General features: G+C 40.5%; 1 protein-coding gene across 1 annotated transcript in view; it reads left to right on the forward strand.

The window, feature by feature from the left end:
* LOC307169556 (uncharacterized protein) overlaps nucleotides 1–7,852 on the forward strand; it is a 42,930-nt gene extending 35,078 nt beyond the window's left edge. Inside the window, exon 3 of the mRNA XM_079890283.1 lies at nucleotides 5,410–7,852. Within this exon, the coding sequence (XP_079746409.1) occupies nucleotides 5,410–5,416 (7 nt within the window). The 3' untranslated portion in view covers nucleotides 5,417–7,852. The remainder of the gene's footprint in view (nucleotides 1–5,409) is intronic.
* Nucleotides 7,853–9,668: the final 1,816 nt, after the last annotated feature.

Raw genomic sequence — 9,668 nt, forward strand, 5'->3', positions numbered from 1 at the left:
CTATTAGAGACTATTATCCCCCGACAGCGAGACCGGCCAATGTTAGAGACCCAGCCGCTAATGGAATACAGGCCAATATTAGAGGTTTTACGGTAGTCATTTAGCAGACACTTTTATCCAAAGTGACTTACAACTGAGGACTAAAGCAAGCGAGTCATCGTGAAGAGGCAAAAAACTATGCAAGAAGTGCTCCAAAATAGGCAAGTTTAGGCATTGCTCAGAGTAGGTGGAAGAGAATGTGGAGAATGTGGAACATACTGTTTTCGTTCAATGTCCAATGGAGAAAAAGTGCAGTGGGATTGGTTACTGTACTCCAAGGACAAAAGGACAAATAAAGTGTATTGTTTTGTGTGTAATCTTTTTGGTGGAGCTAGAGTTGTTGACACGCTTTGTGGTGGGGTACAATAACTTTGTCTTTCAAAGAATGCTGTAGCATCATGAAACCAGTGCTGATCACATAAATGCTTGCCACTGAAGGGGAAGAATGCTAAGTTAGGAGATCTTAAAAATGGAAATTTCCTGGGTGTCCTTGATGTCATAGCACAATACGTTGTCACACTAGCAGAGCATCTTAGAAAGGTAGCCTCTAAAGAAACCACAGGATATCTTTCCTGGTGCACTCAAAATTAATTTTTAGATTCAATTTCTGAATGTGCACTAGATCAAATTTGTGCCCAGGTCAAAGCCTCCAAGTACTTTGAAGTGGAGTTGGATTGCACACCTCACATTTCAAAGCAGGAGCTGGCCTCCGTAATAATCCTGTATGTTCATACAGACAACAACAAGAATGCCACCATCAATGAGTCTTTTACTGGCTTCACAGTCGTGAAGGACACAACTGGTAAAGGCCACACAGAAACACTGACTGGGGTGCTGGATAACCTGGGGTTGGAGTTGGCTAACTGTAGGGGCAGAGCTATGACAATGGTTCAAATATGAGGTGTATACACAAGGGTGTGCAAGCATTGGTGCAGCAGAAGTGTCCAGAGTAGAGGTTTGCTATCCGACCAGAGCCCGACGGGTCCCGAAAAACTCACGGGTTTCGGTTCGGGTTAATGTTTAATGAATAGCCTCGGGTTCGGGTTTTTAACTTAGAAAAACTGTATAGGCTTAAACATATACAGTGGGGAGAACAAGTATTTGATACATTTCTGATTTTGCCGGTTTTCCCACTTACAAAGCATGTAGAAGACTGAAATTGTTATCATAGGTACTCTTCAACTGTGAGAGATGGAATCTAAAACAAAAATCCAGAAAATCACATTGTATGATTTTTAAATAATTAATTTGCATTTTATTGCATGACATAAGTATTTGATCACCTACCAACCAGTAAGAATTCCGGCTCTCACAGACCTGTTAGTTTTTCTTTAAGAAGCCCTCCTGTTCTTCACTCATTACCTGTATTAACTGCACCTGTTTGAACTTGTTACCTGTTTAAAAGACACCTGTCCACACACTCAAACAAACAGACCTGTGAGAGCTGTGTAAGGATATCAGGGATAAAATTGTAGACCTGCACAAGGCTGGGATGGGCTACAGGACAATAGGCAAGCAGCTTGGTGAGAAGGCAACAACTTTTGGCGCAATTATTAGAATATGGATTAAGTTCAAGATGACAGTCAATCTCCCTCAGTCTGGGGCACCATGCAAGATCTCACCTCGAGGAGGAAGATGAGGAAGATGTTCAATGGCCTGAAGAGAGCTGGGACCACAGTCTCAAAGAAAACCATTAGTAACACACTACGCCGTCATGGATTAAAATCCTGCAGTGCACGCAAGGTCCCCCTGCTCAAGTCAGCGCATGTCCAGGCCCATCTGAAGTTTGCCAGTGACCATCTGGATGATCCAGAGGAGGAATGGGAGAAGGTTGTGTGGTCTGATGAGACAGAAATAGAGCTTTTTGGTCTAAACTCCACTCGCCGTGTTTGGAGGAAGAAGGATGAGTACAACCCCAAGAACACCATCCCAACCGTGAAGCATGGAGGTGGAAACATCATTCTTTGGGGATGCTTTTCTTCAAAGGGGACATGACGACTGCACCGTATTGAGGGGAGGATGGATGGGGCCATGTATCGCGAGATCTTGGCCAACAACCTCCTTCCCTCGGTAAGAGCATTGAAGATGGGTCGTGGCTGGATCTTCCAGCATGACAACGACCCGAAACACACAGCCAGGGCAACTAAGGAGTGGCTCCGTAAGAAGCATCTCAAGGTCCTGGAGTGGCCTAGCCAGTCTCCAGACCTGAACCCAATAGAAAATCTTTGGAGGGAGCTGAAAGTTTGTATTGCCCAGCAACAGCCCCAAAACCTGAAGGATCTGGAGAAGGTCTGTATGGAGGAGTGGGCCAGAATCCCTGCAGTGTGTGCAAACCTGGTCAAAAACTACAGGAAACAAGAACTGCAAAAAAAGGTTTCTGTACCAAATATTAACTTCTGCTTTTCTGATGTATCAAATACTTATGCCATGCAATAAAATGCAAATTAATTACTTAATCATACAATGTGATTTTCTGTATTTTTGTTTTAGGTTCCGTCACTCACAGTTGAAGAGTACCTATGATAAAAATTACAGACTTCTACATGCTTTGTAAGTGGGAAAACCTGCAAAATCAGCAATGTATCAAATACTTGTTCTCCCCACTGTATACATTTTGCGTGCCGTGTGCTTGGCTGCTTGCTGTGTTGTTATCGTAATTATATAAGCACCCAAGAGAGAAAGTAGGTTGCGTGCGCAGTTTCAGCCGTCCTCCTCTGATTGCGTGTTGTGACCAAAATATTTTTCTCTTCTTTTTTTTCTTGTGTGCTGCTGACTGCTGAGGGGACCGCTGTGCCTTGGTAAAACGGGGTTTGTACATGTAGCCTATTTTTAATTATAGTTGTAAGCAATCATAAAATACAGCGTATTGCACCAAAAAAAAAAAAGGTATTTACTGTGAGAAACATACCTCAGGTTCAGGTTGGGCTCGGTCTTAAAATATAATTGTAATGTAACCGGTCGGGTCAGGTTAAATTAGCTGATGAGCTACAGGTTAGGCTTTCCTGTAGCTCAAACAGTAGAGCGTTGGCGCTAGCAACGCCAAGGTCATCGGTTCGATTCCCAGGGAAAGCAAGAACTGACAAAATGTAAAATGTGTACCTTGAATGCAATGTTATAAGTCGCTTTGGATAAAAGCGTCTGCCAAATGCATAAATGTAAAATGTAAATGTAAATGATTTTGGGTAGGGCCGGGTTCGGGCTAAAGTTTGAAGCCCGTGCAGACCTCTAGTCCAGAGGCACTATTTATCCCCTGCTGTAGCCACAGTCTGAACCTCCTGTTATGTGATGCTGCGTCATCAAACAGAGGGAGTCTAACTTTTTTGACGCTCTCCAAAGACTGTACACCATTTGTTCGGCTTCGGTGAAGAGGTGGGATATTCTGAAAGAATTTGTGGACATTACACTGAAGCCTGGAGTGATACCAGGTGGGAAGCAAAAATAAACTCTGTCAAAGCTGTACATTTCCAGTTAGGGGGATTATTGATGCTTTGGAAAAGCTTGAGGAAGTGGAAAAAGACGGCAAAACTGTCTTCGAGGCAAAGTCGCTGTCTGGCGAGATTGTCAGCATGGTGTTCCTCATGTGCCTCAATAGATCCAATGATCTATTGTCAGAGATCACCATGTCAGCAATGCAATGCAAGCAGTGAACTTCTCGATGGACACTGCCATTGGAATGATAGACTCTCTTAAAGAGTCAGCAGCCATATCACCCTGTAGCCCAAGACTGGTCTCCCACTGAAGCTAAGCAGGGCTGAGCCTGGTCAGTACTTGGATGGACTCCTGGGGAAACCAGGTTGCTGCTGGATTTGGTGTGAGTGAGGCCAGCAGGGGGCGCTCACCCTGTGGTCTGTGTGGGTCCTAACGCCTCAGTGTAGTGACTGGGACACTATACTGTCAAAGAGCACCGTCCTTCGGATGAGACGTAAAACCGAGGTCCTGACTCTCTGTGGTCCGTAACTCCCGACCCAGTGCACCCAGAACCTTGTGTGAGAGCTCGTTGGAAAGGGCCCGCTAGCTTGGCTAGCTTTGATTCAAACTTGGTGTAATTTGCCCTGGGCATTCCAGAGATAAAAGCCCCAAAAGATATGCATTTGAACGGTCATAACTCCCGGCCCCAATCGCCCAAAAACACCGCGATGGTCTCATTCAACAGGGCTCCTCAAGCACTATCTATGCTCTGAGTTTCAGATTTTTTCGCTTCTGGTTCCCGAGATATAAATAAAACACCAAATTCCCATTCATTCATTCATTCATTCATTCATTCATTCAATTCAACTTTAAGATGTAAGCTGTAATACCACTGTTGTCCACTAGACGGAGCAGCAGGATTACACATGATCTTTTCATTAGCTTTCAGTATTGGGAAACAAACAAATGCTTTAAAAAGCAATCTTTTTTATTATGATGTTTTTTATTTTGATATTTGTATACATTCTTTTAATTTATGAAGTTTTATATTATTAGATAACAAAGAAATGCCTATAGACAATTAAATATATTTTCTCAATAACATATCCCAAAAACATTGAAAACATATTTCCGTGTGTGTGTGTAAGCATGCTTCATGGAAAAATTGCTTTGCTTTATTGGTGGAAACCAAGGAGTTTAAAATTAAAGTGAGCCAATAAGTGGTCTTCTACTGCCCTCTCCTGGACTCTCCTCTACTTATCAATAAAGTCTTTTCACAGGTGCTTTTGCATTCATATTTAGACAATATAAAATGACATGCATGAAAATCACTATTATAACTCACTTCATTTGTACTGAGCTCTCAGTTTAGCTCTTAATGATTAATGTGAAACCTGAAAATGGTGTAGAGGAGATTTGCAATAATAATTTTGTTACCTATCATTTATTCCATATAATATCTATATCTACAACAAAATGTGTGCATGAGTGTTCAAGCATGCTTAGTTTTCGAGTTATCTCGAAAAACATGGCCGTCATCGGCCAATGAAGATTGTGCACCTATAAGACATGGTTAAGGGAGGCCGATCAGAACGGATCATGATGGGCGCTATAACTGTCGAAAAGCTTTGAAAACGATATATATGTCCTATGGTACATTGTCTGTATTGGCTGTAAATGCTCTTTTCCATCTATTATATCAGTGGTTACATGCTTGATAGATAAAACTTGATGTCTTTTGATGCTTTTGTGCTTAAAGGCCTTAACTGCTCGAACCCCGATAAATGCTGCTTGCAGCTTTAATAATTATTATTATTATTATTATTGGAAGTGACTTGACAAGTTTTTTTTTCAGTTCATAATCAATTAGCATTCAGCTGCAATTTCTACAATCCAACATAACAATATTAAAGTTCTGAGCTTCATTTCACTAAGTTTTCTTTCTACCGCTGTGATTTTCAGGTGCTGAAGATGAACAAGATGATCAGGAGTGTCTGAGGATTGCTCTGATCGGGAAGACAGGAAATGGGAAGAGTGCAACAGGAAACAGTATTCTGGGAAGAGATTACTTTGTCAGTGAATTAAGACTAGATTCAGTCATGACACTTTGTCAAAATAGAGTTGGTGAAGTTGATGGTCGACCAGTAACTGTTGTTGATACTCCAGGTCTCTTTGGCCTCGTTTACACTGCAGGTCTTGATGCCCAATTCTGATTTGTTGCCCATATCTGATTTTTTTTACTGTCTGTTTACACATTCTTTAAATTGTGACCCATATCCGATTCATGATTACACTTGCCATTGGCTACTATCTGAAACATACAGTATCGCGCATGCTTAAAGGGTTCAATTCTCTTGCACAGATGGACGAACACGAACTATGCTTCATGCTCTGCGATATGCGAAGTTGCCAAACACCACTTTTGAATAAGAAACAATTGTCTATAAAACTCGTTTAAACTCCACGAATCACAAGCGTATCGGTGAGAACACTCGTTAAAACAGAGTACACACACAATCGAACTTGACTGCACATCACATGGCTATTTGACATTATTGATACTGCTTTCATTCGCAATGCAACGGACCGATCTATGGGACATAAATTAAGCCTTAAAATAAAGGGGTAATTGGGCTGTTCACTGTCATATTCTAAAGAGCCTGCACAGCGACAGGAAATAGAAATGAACACAAATAAACTGCCTAATGCCTGTACTTATATAGCCTAACTGTGCGTTCACACCGAACGCGAATAGCGCGTCAAATTCGCGCCTGCCGCATCTAGTTATACGCTTGACCACTTTGTGTGCATTCGCGCGTCAAGAGCGAAATTGACGCGCGTAAAATCAAAAGTTTGAATCGAAATTTACGCGCGTCACGCGCGTCAGAGGCAAAAGTTTCGAAATCTGTTGACGGCCATCTTTTTTTAGATGTTTATCGAGCATTAGCATTAGCATTAATCGAGAGAGTCACCGCTCGTATATGCTCTGGAGAGCAGAAACAGCAGCGTAGGGGACATCGTCGCTGTACTCGGGTCCACCAGACCCTCCGGAGGGTTTCAGGAGTTTCACAATTTGCTCCAGGAGGTAGGTTTGGTGGACCTAACGGTGAGGACGCTGACGAGGACAGCGTAGGCCGTATAAGCCTCGGCCTCGAGTGGTGGTCGCTGCCTGACGAGCCCGCGCTGTACAGCCCGGCGCGAGGTTCACCCTCGCCTGCACCCACCTAATCTGTCATTTATTTTTGTTTTGATGATAAATGGAGCCAGCCTCCAAAAGTGAAACCTGTCCTGTGATTTTTTTTTTTTTAAGTTTTTATACACTAAATTGTGTTTTTTGTCTATACATTAGATTAATAAAGTTTCATATAATCTAGAATAGATATGGAATAAATAGCATTCAATAAAAAAATGAGTATTTATCATATTGAAATCGAGTTTTTATGTGAAATATTTGCTTTGTTGTGCATTTTAGTCATATTACAAAATAATTTATTTAGGCCAAACATAAAATAACATTATAAACTGTCAGTTCACCATGTGATGCAGCAAGCAGGCTCCTGATTGGTTAACGCGGTGCGAATTGACGCAGAAGTTCAGATTTTTCAACTCGGGCGGCAGACGCGAATTCGCGACAAACGCGTGAATGCACAAAAAGCACTAATAAAATCATTTGCGCGTAACGCGCTTAACGCGGCAGACGCTCAATTCGCGCCATTCGCGTGAACTTGACGCGCGACTGAGGCGAATTCGCATCTACCGCGCCGCAGGAATTTTTTACGCGCGTAACGCGTCTTTGCATTGACTTAACATTGAAATCACTCGCGCCTGACGCGCTATTCGCGTCCGGTGTGAACGCACCATAATACTGACAGTGGAGTAGCGCTCAGGAGTAGAGCAGCTGTTTTCTTTTTCTTTTTTGAGCAGCTGCCGATGAATTCTTTCTATGCACACACAATATTGTCACACTGTGCGTATGTTTTAAAAAATATAATTGAACATGTAAATAGTCCTAACACTTTTTAAATAGCCCACTTAAAGTGTTTATTACAAAGAAATTACTAAAAGCTTAAAATAAATGTAAATGAACACATTTCCGTTACATTTACAATCCTTTGAAAACATTTCCCGTGCCTCTGTCCACATTCCTCTACGATGACACAACGTTTCGTCGGGCCATCCGTCCCTTTGCAGATGTGCGTCGGGGTTTCTCTCGTCATTAACCTCCTGAGGTCGACAATTACGCCGGCGCGATAGGCTCACTTTTTTTTTTTATCAGTTCAAAAGAGATTCATTTTGCTCTGTTGACTTTGATATTACAAACAAGTTTCATACATCAATCGATTCTGTTAAATGTGTATTATTTTTGTGTATACTCACAATAAATCAAAGTGTTGTGCATTTTGCCAAATAAAGAAAAATAAACATGATGTGAGTTCTGCTTTCTCTCTGTCAGTGAAGACCATTCTGAAACGCGTCCGAAAATGAACAATAACTCAGCGAATACTCAGTCAAACAGACATACAGACGCACCGGCATGAAGCTTGAATTCTCTTCTTTTAAATGAAGTAATTTATATAAAAAACAAATATTCTCAGTTCATGTAATCTGTAAGAAAAGAGCGAGATGTCAGTCGTTTTCATCTCATCTATTTATTTTTAATGTGACCCCGCCCACGGAGAGCGCGCGCTATTCAAACGCAAATGACTGAGGCAATCCACGCAAACCTGTGAACGCCCCCATATCAGCTCGAGAAAACACAAGTTTAATCAGATCATTGTACTTGTTTACACCGTCTCGCAGCGCTGTGAGGAATAATAATAATGGAAAATGTACCTCAGAAGTGCGGGTATTTCGAGGAGCAAGGATCAGACTGAGCTGAGGAATACAGTAGTAAGTTTTTTTTTTTCAGAAACAAACAACGTTACAGTAAAAATCGACTGAAATATGTTGAAATAAAATGTATTTGTATAAGCAACGTATTAAACTGCAAATTAACATTTATATTTCTTATTATAAAAATGAAAGACCATTACAGACATATGAAAGAACATTTCGTTGATTAGTTTTGGATAGATTATACATTTTTACTGTAAAATATCTGCCACCTCAAATAAGCGTTTGTTTGCCAATTTTTGCTCATATGTTAAATATTGTATGTTTTGTCAAAAATAATCAAATAATCAATCAAATCCTTAACTTTGAAATATGTATGATAAAATGTATACTTTAGTTTTTACAAAGAAAGATTACACTTGAATTGTTGTAATTGTAACCTTTTTAATAAAAAAATATATTAACAAGGTAGATGTAAACAAACTATTAAAAGGTAAATATAAGCCTTTTCTTTAAATAATTTTTATTGTGTTTTATTAGTGACAAATTTGGGGAGAGGATAAATATTCCAAAACTGAAAATACAGTATGCGAATTAACTGCACAATTACTAGACATGTTTTTCTTGGATATTATAGGCCAATTTGCAAGCACAATTTGTGAAAAAAAATTTAAAAAAAATTGAGATGCTTCCAACTGTTGCTCTTGCATTCTTTTTTTTGTGGCTCAGTGACACACCTGAATGAATGGCTCATTAAGTATGCGGGCCCCATTGTCTCCTCAGGTGCGAACCATTAAATATACATGATGGTGTCATTGGATCGTTGACACCCACTCGAATATTGCCTTTCCAAACAGGAAGTGCTTTGCAAAATTTAAATCAATGTATTGTGTTATGTGAATGATTAGGCAGGATGATTTTCACATCATTTTGAAGCAAAAACTCTAGGCGACATCCATTAGTCAAAAGTCTTATTGACACATATTTAGTATGTGTTTTGTGGCCTTATTTCAGAAACTTTAGTTTTTAGTTTTTTCAATAACCATGCATAATCATTATTCTCTCAAAAATGCAAACGTACATTCTTGTTGCTCACATATTATGGTAGCCCTGTTTGTGCTAAATAGAGTGTAATTACACCTTTGCCATTAATATGTTTATAAGCAACTGAAAAAAGCACAAATGTCAGGGCATGTCAGAACATCTCAAGGACCCCAAAAACACCCCAGACCCCAGAGGGTTAAACCGCGGAGATGTTGCCTAATGCCTCAGAAAATCCGATCTGCCTGTTTATGTGACAGTCGCATTGGCACATATCTGATTTATATCCACGTATGAATGAGGCCTGAAACCATGCGTTGCGTTTTTTCCTGTTTACACTCATAGAA

The sequence above is a fragment of the Squalius cephalus genome (assembly GCF_949319135.1).
Source record: "Squalius cephalus genome assembly, chromosome: 1".
Taxonomy (NCBI): domain Eukaryota; kingdom Metazoa; phylum Chordata; class Actinopteri; order Cypriniformes; family Leuciscidae; genus Squalius; species Squalius cephalus.